Source organism: Etheostoma cragini, chromosome 21, assembly GCF_013103735.1.
Source record: "Etheostoma cragini isolate CJK2018 chromosome 21, CSU_Ecrag_1.0, whole genome shotgun sequence".
Classification (NCBI taxonomy): domain Eukaryota; kingdom Metazoa; phylum Chordata; class Actinopteri; order Perciformes; family Percidae; genus Etheostoma; species Etheostoma cragini.
In genome coordinates this window covers 2,699,932-2,727,076 of record NC_048427.1, presented here as the reverse complement: position 1 = coordinate 2,727,076, position 27,145 = coordinate 2,699,932, and the positions used below count along the sequence as shown (strand labels likewise).

At 40.7% G+C, this 27,145-nt stretch overlaps 1 protein-coding gene and 1 long non-coding RNA gene across 7 annotated transcripts in view; one reads left to right on the top strand and one right to left on the bottom strand.

Moving 5' to 3' along the window:
• Positions 1-9,394: 9,394 nt before the first annotated feature.
• Positions 9,395-27,145, bottom strand: part of LOC117936898 (thyroid hormone receptor alpha) — a 128,739-nt gene continuing 110,988 nt past the window's right edge. For all 6 annotated transcript variants that reach the window (XM_034860398.1, XM_034860401.1, XM_034860402.1 and 3 more), the window contains 6 exons: positions 25,348-25,448; positions 22,990-23,137; positions 22,531-22,736; positions 14,565-14,711; positions 12,003-12,261; positions 9,395-10,586 (listed from right to left, as the gene is read on the bottom strand). In XM_034860398.1, coding sequence (XP_034716289.1) covers positions 10,336-10,586; positions 12,003-12,261; positions 14,565-14,711; positions 22,531-22,736; positions 22,990-23,137; positions 25,348-25,448 — 1,112 coding nt within the window. In that variant the 3' untranslated portion in view covers positions 9,395-10,335. The remainder of the gene's footprint in view (positions 10,587-12,002; positions 12,262-14,564; positions 14,712-22,530; positions 22,737-22,989; positions 23,138-25,347; positions 25,449-27,145) is intronic.
• LOC117936905 overlaps positions 20,434-27,145 on the top strand; it is a 23,639-nt gene continuing 16,927 nt past the window's right edge. Inside the window, exon 1 of the long non-coding RNA XR_004655048.1 lies at positions 20,434-20,445. This is a non-coding gene — a long non-coding RNA (uncharacterized LOC117936905). The remainder of the gene's footprint in view (positions 20,446-27,145) is intronic.

The window sequence follows — 27,145 nt, the reverse complement described above, 5'->3', positions numbered from 1 at the left end:
ACTCTATGACAGGACTGTTTCACAGACTTCTGCCATGTACCACGGCCTAAAAAGGTGCTTTTGGGGGTTTGAGAGGGAAAGAGAAGAAGAGTTGATCAGACATCAGGACCTTTGTAGCAACAGAACACAGTTCTCTCACATGAGCATGAACATTGTACATGCACAGCCTTGGTTTTAGCCATGCCAACCTCTCAGAACATCACAAAGTTAAACAGTAAGCACAGTGAAACAGGATGGACCCACATATGGCTAAATGTACACCATTACTCAAATGGGTGAGGGAGAGCTGGTTATTGCAGCTGGCACTTTGAATGCAAAGACTAGACTGTTAGTGATAGTTAGGGCTGAATCTTCCAGTGTAGACTCTGGCACGTGTTGATGAGAAACGTCAAAATCTTTTGTTAATTTATGATCTAGCTGAACTTTGAAAATTGAAATAGGTTGGCTTGACTGAAAAAGACACAAATCTTGTGCGTTTATACTGTTCTATGGAAGCCCATTTCTGCCAGACAGAAAAGGTTAAAAAGTTAGGGATGATAGAATTAAAAAAAACGTACATTAACTCAAACTTATTTTTTGATAAAGATTGTAGATGAAAAAAATTACTTTTTAAATCAAGATCATGTCATACTTAATCATTAATAAGACAATTTAGGGATAACAAAAATAAATCCGCTCTTGAAAATGTTACTTTCTAAGATTATGTCATAGAAATTTTTGACTGTTTAAGTACAACATATGAGATAACATGTAATAATCCACAGCTAATGCAACCTCCTAACTGTGTTACCATGGTGTATGTCAACTGTTCCACCTTTGAAGATACGGTGTCTCTTCTGGAGAGACGTGTTTGTCAGTTAAAACCCTTCATCTTTGCTATCTTTTGCACTCCAGACAGCTTCAGACACAGGCTCGGAGCAGATCAAAGCATTAGCATAACTTTGTTTGCAGATGATGCAGTTTTATTCCTGTTCCACAGTGTGGGAAGCAACTGGTTGTATGGTCCGCTTTGCAGTCACCTCTACCAACAGGTTTTCCACCCTCGCTAGCCCTGTTAATAGTCCACGCTAATAATCAGGGACTCCATTACCCACAATGTTAAATTAACATTGCAAACCACTGTTTACGGTCTGTCCAGGTCGACACACTCCAATCATTCCACCTTGCGTTACTCTATCGACTGCCTGGATCTTATATTCACAACTTTTAGAAGAATTTGGAGAATTTATGTCCGACCTTGTTACTCACTCTGAGATATTAATTATTGGTGATCTTAATATTCATGAATATAGCCTTCGATCCTCTAGTGGCCTTGTCACTTCTTGATACTTTTGGTTTCACTCAATTTGAACATCAACCCACTATCTGCAGTGGAAACAACCTGGACTTGATTCTATCACGCAGCATGGAGGCTTCTGCTCCGAAAGGCTGTCCCGTCACATCCGTGGTGTCAGATCACTTTCTTATTAAATTTATAGCGACACTAGCTCTCTCTACATTGGTCCAACAACTTTTACTGCACTTGGTGAGTGACTGCCTGTGGTCCTGGCTCCATCGCTTCACTGCACCCACAGGCACTGCTTACAATCGTGCCAGTCCAGCCCTTTCTACTGCTTAAGAAGTAATTTTGTTACTTAATCATTAACAATAAACACAGTCCTAGATTTCTTTCACTGTAACCAGACTTCTTCAAATGCAGCTGTTTGTTAGGTCCTCTCCCTTTATGACTCATAATAAATCAATTAAGCCTAGTGCTTATATATTCCATGTTCATCCTGCCAATGAGAATCCTGTAAACCTTTTTACAACCATTGAATTACACTAACCCTCTGTGTCATTTGTGTCCCACAAGCACAGAAGCGTCCAAGCTGTTCGGCTCTTTCTCTGTCTCTTTCCTTGTACTGTTATTTCACTCAGGCTTCTCTATGCTGGACTTTCGGCCATCACCATGAGACCTTCTCTCTCCCTTGGCTTTCGCTGCTTCTTTACCTCTGCCAAGGAGGTTATGTTTTCGATCTTGTTTGACTCTCAGTAGGATTACAGAAAAACGACATGCTCAATTTTCATGAAACTTGGTGGAAGAGGATTGTGCGGACCAAGACAGAACTTCTTAAATTTTGTTGCTGATCTGAATCAAATACACAAAATTTTTTCACTTTGGTGAACATTGAAAGATTGGTCGCGGCCTCGGTGGAGGTCTGCGCTCTCAAGAGCCCTTCTAGTTCCAAATGTTTTAGGGTCTAAAGAGAGAAGGTGTTGTATGCAGAACAGATTGTAAAGCCCCTTTAGGCAAATTTGTAACTTGTGTTATTGGGCTATAAATAAAATAGAATTTTCTTTTTCCTAGCAGGTGTTTAGTAATTTGCCAATAGGTTGACAAACTAAGACACAAAATTACGGCGATATTAAAAGTGAGGTAGCTAACTTTGTGGGCCTTAGAAGTGTAAAGTATTAATGTTTTCTTGGACCCTGACGTTCAGTGATGAAGCTAACTATTTGGGCTAAAAGAAGAGTAAAATAGTCATAAACCTTGACGTGAAGTGAAGTTTTTTCATAAGCTTTGGGTGTTGCAAACAGTAGCTTCATTCAGCTTATGTGTGTTATGTAAATAAATGTACGATGTGATGTGAAGTAGCTCTTGGCCACTTTAGAATTTTTAAAGTAGCCCTTAGATGAAGACAGGTTAGAGACCCCCGTCCTAGCAAGAATGGGCTTCCATACAGTGCAGCACCAAACAAACCCCAAACACACACAACAGATAAAACACTCGCCTACCTCCACACATGAGGACATGTTTTCATTTAGGATTAAGAAAGCAATGAGGACATGACTCTTTGTACTTGAGGTAGACTCAGGATCCAAATCCTTGAAACCTGGATGTCTACACACTTTCAAGGACGAAACACATAACAGAAAAAGGTACACTGCTGATTGTAAATTGAGAAGACAAAAACAAAAGATGAGTTAACAATGGGTTTTCATCTACGGTTCATCGTCATTTATTAGAAAATGTTCTTTTACCTGAGAGAATCCTTCAATAGCTTCCTTTACCCAGTCACAGAAAGTGGTCTGTGTTTGTGTGTGTGCACATGTATGTGTGCGTTTGTGGATTGGGTCTAAGCTGATGCTCTCACCGGGGGGCACATTTTAAAACCAACCATGAGATTATTATTTTCTCTCAAAAGATCTGCTGAGGGAGAAATACGGCAAAACGTTCACTCGTTCATTTATTGCACTTCATTAAATAGAATCGTAAACTTTATAATTACTTAAATGTTGTTGACTAAAGGGTGCTACTCTGATTATTTGAGGGTTGATAAAAGACTGAATGGTGCAAAAGGCATTTGGCTTGGGTCCTATTTATACATTTGTCTTTATTTTGCTTTAAGATTTTCCCACATACTGTGGGTTGGTAGGGGCCATTGAAAGTGCATTTTAGTTAAGTGCTCATGTTCAACTCGGGGTCAGTAGATTGTAGATGTTTGTCTCAGTAGGGTGAGGTAGATATCTTTTTAAAGATTTGTGTTTGCAAAGTCATATAATTTTCTCACGTCTCAAAAGCTGAGGTAATGGGTAAAGTAAACTTGCTCTTGCTACATACATCCCACTGGACGTCAATCACCTAGAATACTCTTTAAGGGTACATTAAGTTGGTCGCAGGATAAAAAAATAAAGCTTCTCACAAATATTGCAGGAGTGAATGTAGGGGCTTGTCTAAACCTTGGAATCTATGGACTTCAGGATTAATCCACTACACAATGAGAGCATCGCATTGAGTGGACAAACCCAAACTTCCAAACAACACACATATACATACATACATACACACACACCCCTTTCTGAGCAGTTCACAAAAAACAGCACATCTTGTAGAATCCTTTTTCTTCACAACATCCCCAGTACCCCTCCTACTTGTTCTCTGAGACCTGGACTTCTGTGAAAAGTTACCAATCCTAGGGACCAGCCAGTCAGCTGGGCTAAAGCCAGCTCAGCCACACAGTCCTGGCCCTCACCCACACAAAGTAGCAGGGGCCTTTAGGTCACGCAAAGAACCTCTGGAATTCAAGGCAGGCCGAATTTGATTTTATAAGCAAGACTGGCTCGTTGTTTGTTACAGTGAGCAAGTCTTTTGGAGGGAGCAGGAGGTAAATTGCATAGACATCTTGCTACTTGCATGTCTTCACAAACTCTACATTTGGCATTGGGGGTCCACCCTTGTCGAATGTGTCAACATGAGGGAATAAAACAGGATCATATCATCTACGGGGATTGTGGGATTGGAGGCCCCCGCAAAGCCAGCCTTAAAACCCTTACTTTGCTTGTTGTGGTCTGGCAAACGCAATTTGCCCGAGTAAAGGGTATCATCATAGAGCAAAATTACTTTCAGCTTTAACCAATCAGAGCTAAAACCAAATACAGTTTAAACTGTCATCATCTAAGACTCCATTTACACTTCACTTCTATGTCTGGCGGCAGATTGGATAGCTAGTGGATCTCAAATATGTAGAAATGTATCTAAGAGGCATTGAACAAGGATTTAAATCTTATTGTTTAAGCCAACTTGGGAGATGGTTTCAGATGTATCTAAGGTTTTAATGCATCTGAAATTGTTACTCCTCCAATCTATGGAAGTAGCATTTGAAGTTTTTTGGGAGTTACCAAACAGCTTCAGGTACATTACCACCACTGTCTTAACTGTAGTGGAGCTGACTCCGAGTTGCATGTACTCTCTCCCACAAAAACCAAGACAAGATCTGGCCAACTGAGAGATGCATATATGGTGCGTAGAGTAAATAAAAGTCTGTATCTGGATTTTATCTGGATTCAAGATCATTGTGTAAATGGGGCCTCTTTACCAGTCCCTGTTGTAAACTGGGCCAGGGTTATGACCTTGTATCAAAAACTGAGCTTGCAAGAGTTGTAGGCTGGATTCTGGGAGGCAGTGGTGGGCAAACAAATGAAGAAATCCATTTTGGCTTTTTCCAATTTTGATGTGGGTGTGTTGCAGCCACGTCATCTAACATTCACGCCAAACAATAACCTGCCTTTATTCTATTCATATGTCCCTTTTCCCGCTTCCCACTTCCCTTCTAAACTTTAGCCACTGTGGCTGCTGGTAACACTCACATCAATAATTTGGAAGAATTGAAACTGATTCCATAGGTAAACACACACACAAACAATTTAGCCATTCATGTGTATATGAGGGATACAAATCTATCTCGCTGCAAACAACAAGAGGCACAGGGTTCATGATTAATGTCACGGGGCACGTCTGAATATGGATTAGCATGCACATGTGAGAGAGTGCACACATACAAATGTATGAAGCATTATACATTACTTTGCTTTTGTTGCAATAAATCTTGAGTGTTGTATGTGTTTGTATTTACATCCATGGTTATGGCCAAAAATAAAATGTAAATGAAACAAAAATAAAATCAAAACAGAAAACTTACAAAAATACATAAAATAGTATTGCACCTTGCAGATGGGCAATATACAGTATATTTTCAATGTTTTTTGTTTTTAACATCTATGTGACACCACTATCTTTTCTGCTGGTGTGTGGAAGTTGGGTTGTGGGTGCTGGGCTCAGGTCCAGCCCCCTCCTGTCAGCTACATTCAATACCATAAAACTCTCAGCCATTACAAAAGTCATCCCCCCTCAGTCTCTGGGCCATTCACATTTTTAAGTTTACTGTCTGTAGACTGTGCCTTTAAGTTGGAGAAGTGCCCGCATTAGCAGATGATCTCTAGCGTCTCACAACCAAACAAGGGAGAGAGCAGAAAAGCTTTAGAGAGTCCTTTAGTAACTTCTACTGATGCGTACACACAAGCACATTTTATCTTAACATTTACGTGTTTTTAATCTATAAATGCTTATCTCTGAACTTTCACATGTGCCTGTAAAATATGACTCCTCCCAAGTTCCTTTGAGTTTTGTGTTGTGTGAGGTATGACAAGATTTTTTTATTTATTTTTTTCAGTTTCTGTTGTATTATCTTTCTTGTTTGTATTTTTTTTTTCAAAGTTGTATTTCATAAAAAAAGAAACAAAAATATAAAAAAGAAATTCCTGTTTTGTTGGTTGTAAATTCCTCCTGATAAAAGGGGACGGACAACTGGACAGACACAGACAAACAGATCAGTTGGCTTATCAACACAAAGCATAGATGTGAAAAAGAAGTGAAATATTTTCGATGTTACACTGCACGCATGGTCAAAAAATGACTACAGCTGTTTTTTTTTCTTCCTTTTTTTACATTAAGCAGTTTAAGCGTAAAAAAACAAACAGAAAAATAAGAAAACTATGATAAAATGAAACAAATCTCCAATATGTTTGTTCAGGAGTCTTTTTTTAAGTCATCTCTTTTTTCCATTGTTTGATTTGTAGATTCATTATCGTTTCATATATCTTTTTTTCTTAATCTAAATCCGACTCAGACGGTAAAGCAGCATTATAACCCCTACTGTCACACACATACCCAGGCAGCTCACGAGAACAAAGGACATCAATATGTCTTTTTTCTTCTCTTTTTCAGTTCTTTTACAAAGATGTGTTGGAATTCTAAACCTGCATCTCTGGAATGAGGGATCTCTTCCCGATCCTCACCATATGAAAGTTGGAGGTCATCCTTTTGGAGGGAGCTGTGGGCGGACATTTGGGGTTGTCAGCTGGCATGGGAGCAGGGGTTCATATGCGGTTGTTGTGTGGGAACTGAAGGGGAGACTGTACATATTCCTACAACGCCGTCTCCCCTTTCCCCAAGTGTTTGCTAACATTGTCTTTACAACCAGCCACATCACCCTCTCTCTTACCCATGTCAATGATGGCAGTGAGGGTCAAGTCCCTCAGGTTTTTGTTTCCTGTCCAGCGGTTTCTTTTTCTCTCACATCCTCATAATCTTGCGCTCAAGTCTCTCGCTCCAATGGCTACTGCTTTGCCCTTCACATTCATTCGGTGGTGCCACTCTAAAAGGGCAGTTATGGCCAGCCTTGTCTCACAAGGGAAAGCCTAGATGCCGTTTGGTGTCAATGATTCTGGGCAAAACTGGGGGCATCAGCGGTGAGTGGGTGGGATAGCTAGGGTGCTTAGGGAAGAGAAGAGGGGGAGAGAAGATGATGGAAGGGAGGACTCAGAATTAGAAATGTCCCTGGGCTGTCTTTAGAAAGGATAATGGGAAAATTAGTAATGCAGGGAGAATTAATAAGTGCTATACAGCTCTCCTACGCAGCAATCTCTCTCCAGCCCTGGTTGGGTTGGTTAAGGGCTGAGGGTCATATGCTGTTGATCTAATACTGACAACGGGTCAGGTTTGGGACTGAGCCCACTGCAACTATCAGCCTCTGTTAAACAGAGCCACCAAAACTCACCCCAAAATTAGTATCCCCCCACCAAAACTCGGCCCAAATGAGGTAAGTTTTGGTGGGCGAAACTAATGGGTGGGGTTAAAGTTTGCAAGCAAAGGGCTGAAGGGGGGACTGCTGCAGTAGTGCAAAAACTCCCACCAGCCTGGCTGGGTGGGAGCTGGTATAATGGTGGAGGGGTACAATTTAGTCTGAGCTAGGCTCCAGTAAGGACATTATCACAGGCAAGAGTAGGGCTTCTTCTTCTTGGAGTCAGACCAGACTCCACTATTGTACCCAAAGGTGGTGTTCCAGTTACTCTCTCCTCCCAGCTTTGCTCCAGATGTCGAAGCAGTAAGGCGTGGCCATCTGTAACGATTACCCATGATCCCTGCCACGTTACTCCGCTTAGGTACGTCTCAGGGGTGCAGATTACCCATCCTGTACAAGCGCCCAGTATGAACTACTGCTTGGCATTGCATATAAAATAGATTTTCTCAGTCTTTCTTTTTTTTCATTCTTGTAAGAGTGGTAAACCCAGTTAGACTAAGCTTGGCCCCAGAATTGGAATGGACAAAGTGGACTTTCGAAATCGAATTAACATTCTTGAATGGTCTTTTGGCAAGTACACTATGATATCTGCCATGGATATTTGACGTGAGATATTACCGGTATAGTGGTAAGCATCGGTAAAGTGCACAAGTCCAAAATAGATGCCTCTTAAGAAGCTTCATTTCCGTTGAGAACATTCCGCCTTTTTACGTCTAAGGCGCAGTCCATGCAAGAAAGAAAGCTTATTTCCATGTACCAATATCCGCTGGCAGCCATCATGAGTGTACTGTGGAAGATCGCCATGATGCAGAAGGAAACAGCCCTTTCTCTGCGTGCTAATTCAACAGGCGTGGCCACCACAGGGTTTTCAGGTACTCTGTCATCATTCCTCTTGCTACTTGTGTAAATGGGTGTCAGCTGGGCTGCACATCTACACTGTCCTTCGTCGCTTCTGTGAGTCCGTTTCTGTTTAGACAGGAACAGGTTAATCCAAATTTCAAAAGACAACACTTGGTCCCATATAACAAAAAGAGATAACCCGAATGTAATGGGTACCATTCCCTGGAGTCGTTAAAACCTTCCGGGGGGATGGCTGGCCCTCCTGTCTTCAACCTCAACCAAGTGATAGCACTGAGGGTGTGTGTGTGTGTGTGTTTGTGTGTGTGTATATATATTGTCTTTACACCATAAGTGTGCACCAATGTAAATATTATGCACATTTGTGTGTTAACCTACACATGCGCCAACTTGGTGAATGGTGTATGTCTGTGTGTAGGCTGAGGGCAGCTGCCCTGTGTCCACGGAGGTGAGGTAGTGCCTGACACCACAGGGGCAGTATTGCTGCCCCAGCCTCAGGGTGTATCCACTTTGAGGTAAATAGTAGCCTTATTGGCATTTGCCTGCGCTCAGTGAAGCCCATGTTTAAAAAAGGCAAATGTGTATGGAAGCCTGAAAGGGCCACACTGAGCTGAATCCGTGAGGAGAGGACTCTGAACAAACCCTGCAGGTTAGGGCTGTATATATTGACACTGCCGTGCAGTGTATACAGTAAAATGAGGCATTCACGTTACTCTGAGGTGATGTGTGTTTTCATGTTTATGCATTTATGTGTGTGTGGGAGAAAGACAGAGAGAGAAAAAGTGTGTGTGTGTGTGTGTGTGTAAGATGAGCTTTGCCGTCTCGCTGGTGGTTGCTGCTAATGAAAACCTCCTTGGAGGCTGCATGTGGGGGGAGATTTACTTCTGACCCTGGCTCTGACTCTACAGGACAGCTATTACATCTTGTTTCCTCAATCTCTGATCCTCCCTCCTCTTCCCTCCCTTGTTTCTTTCTTTGCAATAACTACTTGGAAAGAGAGGGGCTTAATTGTCATTAATAAGAGGGGAGGCTGCTGGCTCAAGCAGCACAGGCAATGTCAAGGCAAGTTTGCTCGTGTGTGTGTGTGTGTGTGTGTGTGTGTGTGTGTGTGTGTGTGCGTGTGCGTGTGCGTGTGTGTATGTGTGTGTGTGTGTGTGTGTGTGTGTGTGTGTGTGTGTGTGTGTGTGTGTGTGTCACAGGAGCCGGTCCAATGACAAAACTGAAGGTAGATATGAGCCATGTTCTGCACATGTTTTCAAAGGTAGACAACACAATTTCATAAAACTGGAGTAGCCTTATATAAATATAGCACCGGTTTCACTGGGATCTAAGAAGAAGTTCCAAAAACAGTTGAAACGGCTCAGATTGAGTTGAGGAATTGATAAAAGACTAGGTCTGGTAGCAGCCATTACACACCAATGGACGCTTAAAGCATCTGCTGACATTTTAATGCGCAGTGTTTGCTGATTGCGTGTGCCTGCATGACTGTGAGCATTTGTATGTCAATGATGTCCATATTTACTGAATTACTGCCTTAACATTTAACACAGAAATAATACTGAGATACTGTGTGTTATTCTGTGGCTGATAAAAAAAGAACCATTGAGGGGGAACGGACCCCTGCAAAAAGCGCTGTTCTGAAAAAGTGAGGTGGAACAGGCTGTGGCTGTTTGTGTGTTTGTGTGTGTGTTGTGTGTGTGTTGTGGGTGTGTTGTGGGTGTGTTGTGGATGTGTCTTGGCAAATGGCTACAACTCTTACTAGATAAGACATCATGCTCAGACAGAAGGGCCCCCACACAAAACAGGGGTAAGTAAAAGGAGGAGAAAGAGGTGGAGGAGAGGGTGTTCGTAAAACAAAATCCTCTGTTTGCTTGACTCTCCTGTTGCTGGTGTGTTGTTTCTGTTATTGTTGGTGATAGTTTTTTTTTAAACCACATACTGTTAATGTGACGATGGAGAAATGCAAATTCCTGCCGAGAAGACTCTCCCTCCATCCTTCCCCTATAAAGATGATGGCCCTTCCCGTCACCCAGTTTGCCCCAACCTCCTCTTCCCTTTGCGTGGCAGCAACTATGTTTCACACCTCCTGGTCCTCGAAGACCTCCAGGAAGAGCGGTGGGAAGAGTTCGTTGGGACACTCCACCTTCATGTGAAGGAAGCGGCTGGCGTGGCACGCCCCGATCATCCGCAGGTCGGTCACCTTCATCAGGAGCTTCGGCCAGAAGTGAGGAATGTTGTGCTTGCGGTAGTTGATGTAGTGCTCAAACGCCAGCAGGTAGGTCTCCTGGCACTTCTCGATCTTGTCCATGCAGGTCAGGCCCGAACGATCTGGTGGCAGGAAGAGGCGTTGTGGAGGAAAACGAGGGAGGGAAAGAGGAAAGACAAGGGAGAGAAGAGCAGGAAGAAAAATGAGTGTGTATGAAACCATTACCTAAATGTGATTCTGATTAAATGTCAACATTGTGGCAGGAGAACTTGACTGTCAGTCAGCTCAGGGAAAACTCTCATGTGATATTATGAATAATTACCTATGGGAAATATTGTGTATTGTGTACTTTTTAGTAACCTGTGGATACCAATAATTATGTTTTAAAATGCGCTGATGATACTGTAATTTTGAGCCTACTCCACAGGGACATGGACCCTGAGAATGACTCCATATAATTGTAAACGTTCCCAAAACACAGGAGATGGTCCTCGACCCGAGGCAAGTGGCTGACAATGAGCCCGTGTTCATCAAAACTTAGAAAGACAATCCTTCAGGTGACCTAATTCAAATATTGAGGTGTCCACATAGACAACATTCTTCAGTAAGAAATACACACAGATTGATAACCTGGGCAATAGACTGCAGCAGAGACTCTATTTCTAAGGCGATTGAGGCTGTATGGAGTGAGTGAACAGCCAGATCATTCTGATGTTCTACCGGGCGATCCTGCAGAGCATCATTAGCAATGGATTCACTGCATGGTTTGGCAACCTAATGATGCAACAAAATAGCTATACAGGTAATAAGGAAGAAAGACTATGAGCCCATACAGACCCTGTATGTGCAGGCAATCATGAAGCAAGCAACAAAAATCACTACAGACTCTCAACATTCCCTCTTCTCTAAATACCAACCTCTGCAATCAGGAAGAAGACTCCGTGTGCCAAAGTGTCTATCCAACCACTTGAAGTTATGGTTTTTTTCCCGTCATCGTGAAGCTGATGAATTCTAATACTAAATCCTAGTGCAATAGAGCAATGTGCAATAAATACACACGCACTTTAATTCTTACAGGTTGATGTAAGCTGCAGTTTTGTCAATGTCAAATGTCTCTTAAGTTTCAAGATGTTGTTAAGCTGTTCTGTGATTTTTTTTAATGTGAAGCATAACGTTACTGTCTATCTTTCACCTCAAAAATTCTTATGTTTAGAGTTTCTACAATGTACCAAGAGTGATTGCCTCTAATCCGATTCAGGATGAGATTTAGCTTTTCCTGCTTCCAACACTGCATGTATGTGGACTTTAATCTTCAGGCCATAATTACATTTTGACTCACAATAGGCTACAATATGTACTGTGTAAAGCAGCGGGTAATGAATATGGACTGTTGGGGAATTGGCAAAGAAGAATGAAAATGTACATTACATTACACTAAGATAAAGCTCCTAGACTACCAATGTTCTAAGCAGACAATTAAACAGGTACTGTCATGCAGCTTTACGTTTAAAAAAAGATTTTCTTAAGTCAACAACAACCTGAGCTCATGAGCAGCACGGCCTGCAACAGCGCCACCTCCGTGTCGTCCAGGTTGAACTGTGCCAGGCTCTTGCCCAGATCAAAGATGGCGTCCGACACCACGCCCAGCCCGCCGTTCTTCAGCTGCTCGCGTTTCACAGCCATCTCCCCGCTCAGCGTCAGCGTCTCACTCTCTGGGTCGTAGCGCATGGCAGCCCGCAGTGACATGATCTCCATGCAGCAGCCCTTCAACAGGATGATCTGGTCTTCACAAGGTAGCTGGCGGAAGAGGATGTTTTACGTTTAATGCATGCTTATAGTTATGGTGGATACATTTCACCAACGGGAACTTTAAAATAGAAAGGGCTTTTTTCTATGAAAGACTTTAAAGATAAAACTATTTAACATATACTTGGGCATAAATACCAAATTATTTTGAAATCCAAAACATTTGACAATTTTCTTATATCACGGTAGATCAGAGATTAAAGTACACTTTATGATAAATTGCTAAAATGCTGTACCGCTGTGTAACTGGAGAGAATGGATTCCTTGATTTCTCATTCATTGATAAATTGAACATTTGCCATTTTTACAATTGACATCAAATTGAGATGAATGTTTGGCATTATGACAGTAGATACGTTTTAAAGTACTTTTAAATGACATGGAGGCTGAACACACTGGCTGTAGATGTTATGATTGATTTTTCTCACGATCCTTGTTGCTATTCACTATTGTTGAAATTTAGATATTTTATGACCTTGTTACTCATTATTTATTAACAGCATGAAGTGTTTTATGTTTTATGTTCATGATATATGTTATTTGTTATATGTCTGCAACCTTGTTGTTTGTGCTGCTGCTTATCTTGGCCAGGACACTCTTGGAAAATAGATTTTTAATCTCAATGAGTTTTTCTTTCTGGTTAAATAAAGGTAAAATGAAAATAAAAAGATAGAGGGTGGAATCAGAAGCAGAGTAAGGAAGGAACGAGGAAGGGATTGGTAGGGGGTGAAGAAGATGGGTTGAATAGAGGCAGACATGTTTTCCCACTGATGAACACAGATTATGACTAATACACCCTGATTTACATGGATATTAAGACCTCTGAGTTGAAACCCCATTTGATTAAATCTCCAGACTCTGGTGTGCTGAATTAAATCTCCCCTTAATGTAAGCTTGTTTCTTTTTTCACAGCTCTTGATGGCTGAGCATATTAATTGCCATTAATTGGCTTGATTTGTCTTGTAAATGTGTACCTGGTGGAATGCCTAATTTTTAGTGGCTCAATAAAAAGCTTTGTTTCTGTGCATTCTTATCAGACTGCAGTAGCACAGAGAAATCTCATGGAGACAGGTTCCCTCCGCCACTTTCATCAGATTATAAAAGCTTCTTTCAGAATACAATCTACTATATTGTGAATAAAAAATTATGTATCAATCTGATAATTGCTATAGGGTCTGGAATCCAAAAAATATACATTCTTATCTGATGCTGTTAAGTTTCTTCATGTCTAAAATTAACAGAATATGGAGCAGCAGTATGCGAGTTTACACACTCATTTGAATAGTAGCATCGATCATAATAGTATAATTTATAAAATAATAGAACAATTGGAATGACTTCAAAATATGCTGACCTCTACTTTCCAAACTGTGATTTATGTCCTCAAAAAACGGTTATGAATTACATCTACAACTTTTCCTCTCAGACTCTTAAAGCTATTCTTTCTTTCCAATGTTCACATACTGCACTAGTAGACAATAGCTCATCAATCCTGATAATTATCCAATCTAAGTAAGGTCTCATTATAAGGAGGAGGAAAAAAAAACATGTTTACATGTTGCTAATCAAGGCGAGGCGAACCGGAGCAGAAATGCCTCTCTGATTGTCACCAGAAAACAAGGCTGCTTGTGGGTTTATTTCCCAAACCAGACAAACAGTGTGAGTGCTATAGCAACATGTAAATGATCCGTATATTCACCTGCGCTTGGTATTTTCCGATTACACTGCATATATTTGGAAAATCGTACAGGCTTGAAAGTCATTAAGCAGTTGTGTTTTTTTTCTTATTTCGGTCCCTAGATGTAGCCTCAGAGTTAGCATTCGTAGCTCGCACGCTGCTCTCTGGGACAGGCAGCTGCAGAGGCCCGGGCCGGGGAAGAGAGGCTTTGCCAAGTCAGGCTCTTTTCTGCCTTCTGCTTAGAAGTGGTGAATTTAAAGCTCACAGAAAGTTAATATGACATCGTCTCAGGCTTTTGTTTGATCTCTAGTGTCTGCAAAGTGTCTACTATATTAATTAAACGTCGCTGTCGGGCGGGGATAGGGGATAGCTCAGTTGGTAGACCGGGCGCCCATATACAGAAGTTTACTCCTCGATGCAGCGGGGACGGGTTTGACTCCGACCTGCGGCCCTTTTGCTGCATCCCCCCCCCTCTCCCTTTTCACTGCGAGACAAGTTGACCTCCTAAATCAAACAGTTTCTGTACCAACACACACTCACAGTATGAGAGAAGCTTGACTGTGCTATATTTCTTTGTATTTCTTGTCAGACTCCCACATTTCCCCAGACCACTTACATCAGAGAACATGGGCAGTTTTTTGGCAAAGTCGACGACACGGGTGATGGCAGGAGTGATGATCTTGGTGAACTCGCTGAAGGCCTCCAGGTCCACCTTGTCTCCGTCTGACGTGGGGGCAACCGGGGACTGGCCGATTTTTTCTGGCTGCATGGGAAGAGAAAACAATAACGTAAGTGCCTGATTCGAGCACAGTCAAAAACTACATCAGCCATGAGCAAAGGAGCAAAGGAGCCGGATCTGAAAAGGCCAGAGCTGACGGCAAACCGATCCTATCAATATTATTGTGTGTATCAAAGTCTGATGTATCTTCATCCTCTGCCATAGAGCTCCATTGTTGTCCAAAAACTATTAAAAACACATCAGTGAGCCCCACTGTTGCACTGGATGACATGTTCCTTTATTACCATGAACACACACACACTGTAGTTAATATGACTCAATCACACACACAGTGTCCTGTTGCCACAAATACTCACTAGAGTGCCAAATCTGGATTAATCCGCTGCTGAAAACAGTCCCCAACAAATGCACTATGTCCTACTGTTGAAGTGATGCTGGATAAAAACTACAGTGACCCGCTGTTTTAGGTTATTTCTGAGGCTTTTTATTAATCAAAATAAACAAACAAAAAACTACATTTTACATGGGTGTATTTTTCTGATATGCTGATTTTGCAAACTCCAGTCAGAGCACCTAGGTCCGCTGACTGCTTTTAGATACTCCCAGATTTAGACTGAAAACCAGAGGGGACAGAGCTTTTCAGTAGCAGGTCCTAAGCTCTGGAAGCTCTCTTTCTCTCAACATTAGAGCCGCTACCTCTATTGAGAGTTTTAAATCACTTTTGAAAAATCATCTTTTTGCATTGGCTTAACATAAGCTGAGCTGTGACATTTTTGTTGTTGTTATTACTTTGAGTAAAGTTTTTATCTGTTGTCTGTTCTTATTGTTTTTTGGCATATTCTGTTTTAGAAGGTTTTTTCCGGTTATTTATTAGGCTTTTATCTTATGTTGTTATCTATATTTGTACAGCACTTTGGGGCAGCAGGACTGTTTGTAAATGTGATATATAAATAAACTTCGACCTTGACCTTGTGTTTTTAGAATTGAAAAGCACAGAAGAATAAAATAACATAACAGAACTATCATTATGATTGGTGTGTAGCTAAGAGTAAATTACAGCAAAGGAAAAAACACAGTTTTAAACAGTGGTATAGCCATTTTTTCTGCTTTCCACAAATGCTCAATTGCCTTGGGAGACAAATTATAACCAATATATGAGATAAGGACAGCAGACTGTGCTCTGTAAGAGGAATGGGACATGTCACCCGACAGATAGCCTTTACTTAGAGGAGGACTGTGGCATGGAACAGCAGATCGGTAATACATATGTTTACAGAGTTGTATTAATGGAGACTATGGGACTATGAAAAATATTGTTACACGCTCTGCTGAATAAAGCGCGTGTCAATACCAAAGTCATTAATTCTCAGCCAGGGTTGAGATAAAGTTAGAGGAATAATCACCTCACACAATGCACCATCAATCATAATCCAGAGAGAGAAGGATTCTGTGAATCTGTGCAAATTTAGCCAGTTCTCCGCTGTGCAGCTATGCAAATATGGAAAATTTAAATAGCTGTAGTAATCAATATGATGGACTGCAACTCTCTTTGTGTGACAGCCCAAACAAAGCATTGGCTTCCGTGGTGGAGGTCAATGGCATATTTCCCTTTCAGAGATGAGAAAGCAGCTCTCTGGAGAGAGAAGACAGAGAGAGAAGCTGAGGTTTAGAGCTGCTAAATGCACGCAGAGCGGAGAGGCTTAGACACCAACCACAAGACTCAGCTGTGTGTCACGAGACACGACTGTCACCGTTAAACTCTTTTGGGAAAACACATTTTTTCTTTTCTTCAGTGGCATTGAGCCACAAAAATTTGAGATAACTGAGATTTCTGCATTAACCGGAATGCAGCGGAGGGCTCACAGGACTGAGAAATGGCAATTAAAAAAAATTCAACATCAGTATCTCTTTTCAGAAACTCTCAATAATCCACAGATCTCACTGTCTACAAGTTTTCATAGGGACCATTTCTCCAGGAGAATAGTCTCAAAGACGCAGTGATGTCTGTGGATCACCTGGGTTTATAGTGCCTAGTTTCTGTCGCCCAAGTGAGTAATTCGTAATTCTAAGTAATAATAACAAAGTTGTCGGCACCACACGATACAAGCCTTCTGTGATCACGCCCCACCTCTCCTCCACACAGTTGCTAGTAACCACGGAGGATAAAAAAAACATGATGGAGTCTTTAGAAGATGTAATTAGCTTCAATAACGAGTTTCTGCGTGCGAAGGTCGCCGGACAACATCATTTTCTGAACATTGCAATACTGAGAACTACAGAGAGAGTTGTGTGGAGCTAATAGTCTTAATTAGCTTTGTAGTAGCTCATTTGGCAATGGCTTGAATGTAACGGGCATTCATTAATATGAAAACATTATGCATTAAAGCCTAAATGGCAACACAGACTCTGGATGTTTTAAATGTTATCTGCAGAGACAGACATTTCAAACCATGGCAGAATAAAACCTAAAAAATAAAATAAAACAATAAAACTATCTGTATGGCTGGATACCACGGACATAATGTGAGAAAATGGGAAGGGTTCAATAGCTAAATTAAATATATGTTCTTATTAATTTCCCTGCGTACAAAAGTATTTGATCACAAATTTTGTGTATGCAATCATAAATGAATCAAATATCAAACTGGTGTTGTATTTTGGAAAATAGTTTATAGCTTAATCTCTCAAAAATAATATCTTCACATTTTGAGATTAATATTTTTTATGTGTGTTCCTAGTTTCATAAAGATTAATATAAGATTCATCTTAATTTTCTTCTGTGCTTGTGCACTTAAGGGAATGCCAATCAAACTGCTGTTGATTAATCAATATTAAGAATTAGCATATCGTTTTTGCATGTTTTACTTTGTAATTTGGGCAAAAAACAAATTTTCCCTGAAAGTGTTGCTAAGTGAGCATCATGCTGCAACTAACTTTACTACTTTTCAATGAAAGGGACAGCAACTATGTCAATGACTTCATATGCAATTACATGTCTCACTACTAGTGCTGCTGGAGATCAGGCAATGACCAAAATGTGTGTGATGATAAAGTGCACGGGCATATATTTTTGTTTGTAAAATGTTCTCTACATATTAATATGGGCTTTCTTATGGACTAATGAGATTTCCCTGCAACTGCAGTATGTATGTATGTTTATTTACTGCCGAGCCATCTGGGTGGCATCCAGGGAAAATACTTGGCTAAACCTGCAGAGCTGGCAAGGGATTATGTCTTTGATGGCGTACATGCTGGTTGGTCGGGGGAGCCTAAACATTGCGGGGGAATAGCATGAATCTTAATGTGAGTTAAGCATTCCTTAAGAAACACTTTTCTATAGAAAAAAAAGAACAAAGTGTCCCAAAAGAGGCACAATATATTTGAACTAACATGAACTCCAGTCAGTCCACACTGAGAATTGGCAATAGCTGAATTCTGAGGAGAACACATCAGTCATGTGGTGAGCTTCAACTGTTGACCTTTTATCGGATTATTGTTGGAAAGGTTTGTTCCAGTAGAGCTGGAGAAAGAAATCTTTTCATCCATCCCAGAAGTTTTCAGCACTGTGCAGTGAACTGCACACTTCATTCATGGTTTATGTAATTATAATACATTTTAGATTATAAATAGTATTATGTATTTTGTTTTACATTACAGAAAGAAGAAAACATCGTTGATTGATTGATCAACAATAAATCAATGGGTACTGAGATTTCATTAATCCCCAAACTCCCCACACACTCCAATTCCAATGGATTATTGACATTGAAACCTCAGGTAATTTTTTTAGAGAAAATATTGATATACTGTAAATCGTCTGGTAATAATACGCTCAAATACATTGAAAAGAAATGTGGCTGAGAAGATAAGATCACCTTGTGACTGCAGAACTGCGTGTACTGTAGCTGAGAATGCTGATGTTTTTTGCACCTCTACTTCTGAAAGTCTGCAGTCATCCAAAGCCAGATGTTCTCCATGTACTGAATCATACAAGTATATTTCAATTATTTTCTGAATAGCGGAGCAGAACATTTTACAACAGCCAGGTGAGCTGTCTCTGTGACCCAATGTTGCTCAGACCAGCAGCAAATGCTCATGTTCATGAGCTACTGACAAGAGGAGGTGTGTGATTTGAAAAGCTGCCAGTAGAGTTTACGCTTCGCTTGGCCTGGAAAAGTAAATAAAAGACATGGAGCGTAAAACGGGAACTGACCTTTGCTCGCAAGACAGTAGTTGGATTGTTACATGCATATTAGAGTGATGTAACAATTTTCCATTCATACTTAATCATTTGTATGATCATGTATATTGTAGTTTTGTCTCAAAGAAGAACTGCATGAACGCTGGCAACTAAAAGTACATTTAGTCCATATGCACATAGAATAAATGGATTATTTTTGCATCGTTTAGCATTTGATTCTATGAGGTGGGTTTAATAATAATAATTTATACTGTTTATTGATCCCCAGTGGGAAAATAACAATTTACACTCTGTTTGTTAGTAATCACTACACACAGGCCTGAAATACAAACACATGCTCAGGACCTATTCATGCATAAATGGAGAGATGTCAGAGGGAGTGGGCTGCCAGCTGGACCAGCACCCTGAACGGGGCCCAGGAGGTGAACTGGCATCTCTCCAGCTACCAATCCACACTCCGTAATTCGGTCAGTACGGGGACTTGTAGCAGAACCTCCGGTTCCCAACCCAACTCTATATTTTCAGAGGATCCTTTTTTTTTTTTTTTACTTACCAGCACAAACACTTAAAGGGGCCTTATTTAAAACGACACGTTTAAAACATTTTTAACATTCACTATTAGCCATATCCAGAGTTATTAAACTAGAAATAGGCATAATGGATGCGAGCAGCCCCGCAGGACTGTGCCCGCCCACGTTGCATTGCAGGCCCCCCCTTTCACGCCCCCATTTCACGTTTGGCCAAGCGGGAAAAAAACACACAGGTTGAGGTGCTGCAAGCAGCTTATATTGGATATATTAGAGAAAGCAACAAGTTAGAGGAATGCAGAGTCCCCCTCCCTCTTCTCTGTCTGCTTAGCTAGTAAGACAGCTGAGCTGCAAGCGTCTGTCTCAGCATGTCGGCAATTTCTTTTCTTTTTTTTTACTTTATTGAAAGTTTCCAATTGACTGAAGATATAACTTACATTACGTTGTTAACGAATGTTTTGAATTTGACAATGTAGGGGTACATTGCAATCAAAGGTCAGATATTATATTGCATAAAAGTCTAGCCAAAAAATTGAAGAGTAACCTGTGCTTTAAAATAAATGAATGCAAAAATTGAGAATCGAATCAAACTGTGACCTTAGAATCAAAAATGTAATCAAATCAAGGATTTGGAGAATCGTGACACCCCTAGTCCTTATAAAGGCAATACATTACAACCAACTCACTGAAGTCACCGAAGACGCTTATGATATCACTGCAAGTGCTTCTTTGAACAGAAAGGGGCCAATTTTTTGCAAATTACCTTAAATATGTGCAAATAGCACAGAAGCATCACTAGGCTATTTACTTGGTCTTGCAGTTAGAGGTTACTTTTTGTCTTATTTGTGCAGTCGCACAATTCTTTTGTGAATTTGCCTGTGAATCTCTTGTTTCCAGTTGTCTGGACACAGACCGTGACAGACAGATGATTGTGTAAGTGTAATGCAGACCAGTATGTTTATACAAGTCTGGAGGCTCAGCCAAATAATACAACGAGCAAGACTCATGAGTGAAGCAGGTTTTGAATCATGTGAGTTTTCTAGGAACCTGACAGTGAAGGGAGTCAAATGTCCTGCCCACCTACAGGTAGTGGCCTTGCATTGCCAGACCTTTTTCTACAGCGTTGTGGAAGAGGGTCTGACTAGTCCACACAACATTCCAGGATGGGAGAAAAACATGCTCTGGTTTATTGGCATTTCTTTAAACCAATCACAATTGTCGCATGTGGGGCTAAGCGCCGGACAGAACCACATTGCGCTGCAAAATAGCCAGTTTTTGTGGAAAATGAGTAAACTCAGATTGGACATATAGTCTAGCTAGCTGTCTGGATTTACCCAGCAGAGATCTGAGGAGCAGTTAAAGTAGTGAAAGTTTAAATTGCCTTACAACCTCAGCCTGTCAGTCAGGCACCAGGGCTAGAAACCGCTGCTGTGCCTCGCGGTCACCATTAATATCATAAACCAACCATGGGTGAATTAAGGCTTGAGCCTCACTTAATTTCATCTCATATAATAATAAAAAACAGTTTCTTCGGACCAAAAGCATGAGGTCAGTGTCTGTGTGTGTGCGACAAAGGAAGACAGATACCAGGCATGGCTGTCCAGGATAAATCGGAGCACAATTGCAGCTGGAGGACAGTTTGAAGGAGCGAGAAAGATGAGCGCTCATGACTGAGGATTTGCTTTGGATGAGATAAAGAGGGAGCAAACAGAAAACAGACGGACAAAAAGAGCCTCAACTCACCCTAATTAAATAAAAAAACTTACCCTTTTTGACATAGCATGCATGTTTGTGTGAGGATATAATCCATATTGTCACTCTGTTAGGTTCCGGTGCGGTTAAAGGCAGGGAAATTGTAGCACAACAATAAAGCAGCACTAAATAGTTTACAGAGTGAAATAACCCTCTGTGGAAGCTGTCTTTTGAGAGGTTTAAAGAGGGTTAATGTTCCTGCAGTCAACCCATCCTCAGTATTTACTGCCATCCTATGAAACAGATTTACTGTATTGTATCCTCTGATCCCTGTCTGGCTCACACTGTCCCAAGACATGATGGTCAGGTTAATAGGTAACTCTAAAACTGGCCTGTGCAATTTTGAGAAATCCATTAAGGTTGTTAAGTCAGAGAGAAAACAATGTGCAACAGGGAGAAATTAAACTAATTCATAGGCAGATTTAGTCCCAAAATGAACATGCAGCAGTTCTGTTTTAAACCACATTTGGTGTCTGCAGACTTGGGCATATACTCCCTCGCAGAATTGGACAGATAACAACATTGCGAACCCTTGCAACCCCAGAAAATGAAGTGGAACGTGGCCTTAGGAAATGGTGCTGTTTTATTTGCAGGTGCTTTGTCTATCTCTATTGATAATAATAGTAATATTAATAATATCCTGATTAAATCTCTGCCGATTCAAAATCAATTCATATTTATTATTATTTTATTGTATGTCTATTGCAATTACATGATAGATAGATACTTTATTGTTCCCCAAGAGAAATTCAAGGTTAGCTTAGAGACATTACACAGTGACACAACATACACATACATTGTAACAGGATGTTAAAATAATAAATAACAAATTCACATGAATAATATGGATATGAATATATGTGTATCTATATATATATATATATATATATATATATATATAAATATATATATATATATATATGTGTATCTATATATATATATATATATATATATATATATATATATATATATATATATATATATATATATATATATAGACACACACACACTCGCACACACACACGTGTGTGTATATGCAGTGTATATATATATTCAAACTGTGTACTGTATATAGACACACACACATACTGTACATTGGAAAAGTAACTACATTTACATCCTGTAAATCGTTTTAATGCAATTGATTTTTGAATCGATATTGAATTGAATCGTGAGCTTACAAATTGGAATCAAAACGTGACATTTTCAAAATCGTACCCCCTTCAAAATATATCACAAAAGTGCATACAACCATAATAAATGAATGTTTCCTGTGCTGAATTGTCAACTCTTTGGCAGATTCTAAATTTACACAAGTGCATACGCTGTACATTACTTTGCCTATTACTCTGTGCCTTCTTACCAGGAATTTGCGCTTCTGTTTCCACTGTGCGCCCTGAGCATTGGTGTGTCGGTGGGCCTCTGTCACCAGGTGGATCACCTCCCACTCGCTATCGGTGGGCTCTGGACGGTTCTGGAGGGTTTTTACCATTCCCTCCCTCTTGCGTCGCTCCCTGTTCTCTTCAATCAGACGCCGTTTAGCCACTCGCTTTGAGTCATCCAGAACCACTAGGAGGAGATGGTGGGAGGCGGACGAGGAGGAGGGTGAGGAAGAGGAGAAAGACCCAGAGAAAGAAAGAGAGCGTTAAGGAGAAAAAAGCTAAATAGAGGTACGTACTTAGTGGCATGTTGCCTAAAGTCTGCATATAATCGAAAGTTGCAGCTTTTATTTAAAGACCTAACACTGTGCATTATTACTGCATCACTATAATTGTGTGATTTACTTTGCATGTGTGTACAAGTACGTAGGTGCAACACTCACAATCCATGGCCATGCCCACTGCAATGCACTTCTTGAAGCGGCAGAGCTGACACTGGTTGCGGGTAATCTTGTCGATGATGCAGCAGCCATCGTACTTACAGGAGTAGCTGGGGTGGAGGTTCTTTTGAATGGTCCTACGGAAGAAACCCTGGAGACAGATGGAGAGAGAGAGACAAACATTCAGTGTTGTCTAGACAAAGTAGAGGAATATAGAAGTAGAGAGGCACATACAACTCCAGGAGTGTGAGGCTGACAACAACGGATGAAAACTTACTTAAGATTTTTGTTATGCCATTTTAGAGCTTTTATTTCTGACACGACAGCTTTAGACATTAAAGGGAAGACGGGGAACTGACATGCAGCCCGTTGCTGCATGTCAGAACGAACATGTGGCCGCTGCGTCGAGGACTGAGACTCTGTATATGAGCGAGCGCTCTACCAGACGAGCCACCCAGGCACCCAGGGCAGAAATTTTAATTATCACTGCTGCTTCTTCTCTATGACAAAACTAATTGTAGGATAAAACTAATTTAATTAACATATTTAATTACATCTTTCTAATGGTGTTTTTCCATTGATGTCACCTGCTCGAATCGCCTCGACTTGGCTCGACCCGACCACGGTGCCCCGTGCTCCTTTTTCCACTGCAGATTAGTACCGCCTCATGCGTGAGGCGAGCTCGGGCTGGTTGTCAATGCAAGAAACTGCAATGACGTGACATAACACGACACACACACAGAACGTCAAAGGTGTGTTGCTTTTGATTCTCGGCATGGGGCTGTTGCCACAGCCAGAAGACACATTTAGTGTCAAAAGAAGGTGGAGGCAGTAAAAAAGAAAAAGCGCTGCCTAAACGACTTAAACACAACGGGTTTGTTCAGGACACCCCCCGTCTGTCGCTATCAATGACAACGCAGTGAATAGTGATGATTGTCTTCGACCAATCAGTAGTCTGCAGGTTTTCACGTCACCTTTTGGTATTACCTCAGCCCGTCTGGAACCTCAACTAAGGTAGTACTAAAAAAAAGTACCTGTTAGTAGGTACCAGGGACTTTTTTTTCGTAATGGAAACCAAAAAAGGCGAGTGGATTAAAAACAAGTCGAGAAGGTACCATGCAGTGGAAAAACGCTTCATGTTAGTCAGTACCTGACTTGCTACCAATTGGTAAAACATTCAAGTATTATTGCTGGAAATTAGGTAAACAGCATAGGAGCGAGTTGAACAAATCGTGGCTGGGAATTAATTTATATCTGTAATAATAAGCCTCAATATTGATCCCCAAAAAATTATTTTGCCAAGTGAAGCTATATCCCTGCATTACCGACTGCACATGGATTGATGAATAAAATAATTAACATGAATCTGAAGCCTTTAAAGCTGCAGTAGGTACAAAGCACAAAAACACACCAGAATTTGAGGCTCTTTCTCTCCCCTCTCTGTCCAGCCCCTCCCATCAGACGAGCAAGGCATGCACTCAGTAAGAGTGGAGAAAATGTAAGCAAGACAAATTAGCAGTGAATAATTTGTGCTAGGCTAAAGGCTAACTCCAGCAGACCAGATTACCCAACGGCTTCCTGGACAACAAACGGAAATACACATTAAACACATTTTGGGGTTCTTTTGGCATCTTAATGGTTTAGCCTTGACTTAGCTGCAGCCCTGAGCCTTTGGCCATGGTTAGCATAACTATCACCAAAGCAACGTGCATGCTCATCTGCAGAACAGCCAACCGGAACATACTTTTTCTCTGAAATGACCAGTGATTGGCCATAGTCTTCTGTCACGGACTAAATTCTCTAAAGTCTGAAAACAGAGCAAAGAGGAGGTGCAGTCTATTTACTAAGACCACTTGAGTTGCAATATGCTGAAAAGGTTATTAGGGAAGATTTGACAAAGAATGCCAAAACCAAACTGCCTTCCGCATAGATTTCTATTTTTTAGGGATGACCAATCAATCAAACGTCAAGCACATCAATGCCAACTCAGCTAAACCACAATTAATTTAGCGGCGTCTTAGAATGTCAAAGAACAAACTTCAACTGAAGCCGACAGCTAGGAAGACAAATGGCAGAGATGAGCGTTGACGTGACAATAGACAAATATGTTGATATATCCTCTTTCTGTGGCTGTACACAATGTGTCTTTGACCTTTGATGTGTGTTTACCTTGAAGTGACTGCTTCAGTGTGTGTTTTTCTGTGTGTGTCTGTGTGTGCGCATGACTGTGTGGCAGATATGTGACTGTGTGTAGAAGCAGTTGATCTCAGAGGACTCACACATCAGGTTTTCTGACAGATACAATGTGTCGGTTATAAAACTGCTGTGTCTGAAACTCTGGGATTTTGTGTGTGTGTGTACCTTGCAACCCTCGCAGGTAATGCAGCGGTAGTGGTAACCTGTGGCCTTGTCGCCACACACCACACATGGCTCATCCTTTTCGAGGTAGCTGGGGATGTACCCTGAGAGAGAGAGAGAACCAAGGGCAAAGACAATGTTACACTGAATAATATGTTTTTTTTTTAAATTTAAATTACCAATACACAACATTTGTATCCCATCAGTATCACACTGGAACTACTTAAAGGAATAGTTTACATGTTTTGTGTGAGGTTGTAGTCCATAGTCAGCGTTTGAGCTACAGTAGGTGCTCACCCCCAGTTTGGAGAAGCAGACAGGAGTACCAACATGGAAGCTAAGCAATGTACTGCTGTGGATGGGGGCAGCAGCTAAAAAATAGAGACACTTAGAAAAAACAACATCAATTTAAGTGTGCGCTATTATTTAGAAAGTTTTCACCGCTCTTTACCTTGCTGTCAGTCAGCCCTTTGGGACGAGGAACTGAAGCCTTTATCTATGCACTCTTCAAAGCCACCAGATCCCTTTCACGAAAACATTTTACCTCGCAGAACAAGTGTTGCTTGGTCAACCAACATCTAGTAGAAGTGTATACATTGAAAATAACCTGATACAACCCCAATTCAAAAAATCCAAACTACCTCTTTAAGAACATCCACCTTATTTGTAAAGGGTAAACACCTTTTTTTTTTTTACTCCCTATTTTCCTATGTTTTTGTGTTGAAGAGACTGATCAATCTTTGATATTGGTCCAGTATTAAGCAAGATTGCTGCAGTTGGCAGCGGCAAAACAAGCTACAATGTAAGTTAATGGGGCAATTTTTCAGCTTGTATTTACCTTCACAAAAGTGCTCTTTTTGCCAATGACAGGCTCAGATTAATGTTCTAAGTGTCTAACAACAATATGGAAAGGATCCCTTCAGAGACAGACCTTTAAAACCTCTTTAGGAACTTTTCTGTTCAGCTAGAAACAGCTAAAGTTGCTAGCGCTAAACCCAGTCTATTCTTACATGTAAATCAGTAAACTGTGTTTATTTCAACCAAAACTAGAGTTGTGATCGTTGGAAAAGTGGAAAGACGACCCAAAATGGCTTTTAAAAGTTTTATTTTGTTTCTGTTGACTTTGAACAAAGTGTTTTTGACAATGCTAAAATACTATTTATATACATAGAGTCTCGTGGGTTAAGAAAATGCAATTTCACTGATGTGATTATATAAGATAATTGCCCAATTAACTTCCATTGTAGCTTGTTTCCGACTGCCGACTAAAGCATTCTTGCTCAATACTGGTCCAATTTCAAAAATGGTTGTCCCCATTAGTCATAAAAACATGGAAAATAAGTTGTTAGATAGCCAAGCATCCTAAAAATCTTTAATGTTTTCTGCTGCCGTAAAAGGTTTATAACATAAGCGATGTTTGTAAACTATAGCTTAAGTCAGGTCTTTGTTTTAAATTATGACACAATTCCTCTTCAATTATTTATACAAATATACATCAAATCAACGTGACAACACAACATTACAGATTGGGTAGAATGTGGTTTCCCCTAAACATCAGTGCGGACTGGTCTATAGTTGGTATAGAGTATTTGAATTGTTCCCTCTCTGTACTTGTCTTCCTCCCTCTGCAGCCTTTCCTTTAAACTAATAAAGAGGACAGTTTGTTCTTTGTCAAATGACTATAAGACCAGTTAAACAGCGGCACCAAGAACAAAGACACAGGAAATAGCAAATTTCCAGTCATTTTATTTGACATATAGCTAAGAAACCGGGAGGACGAGGAGATGGTACACTGCAACCC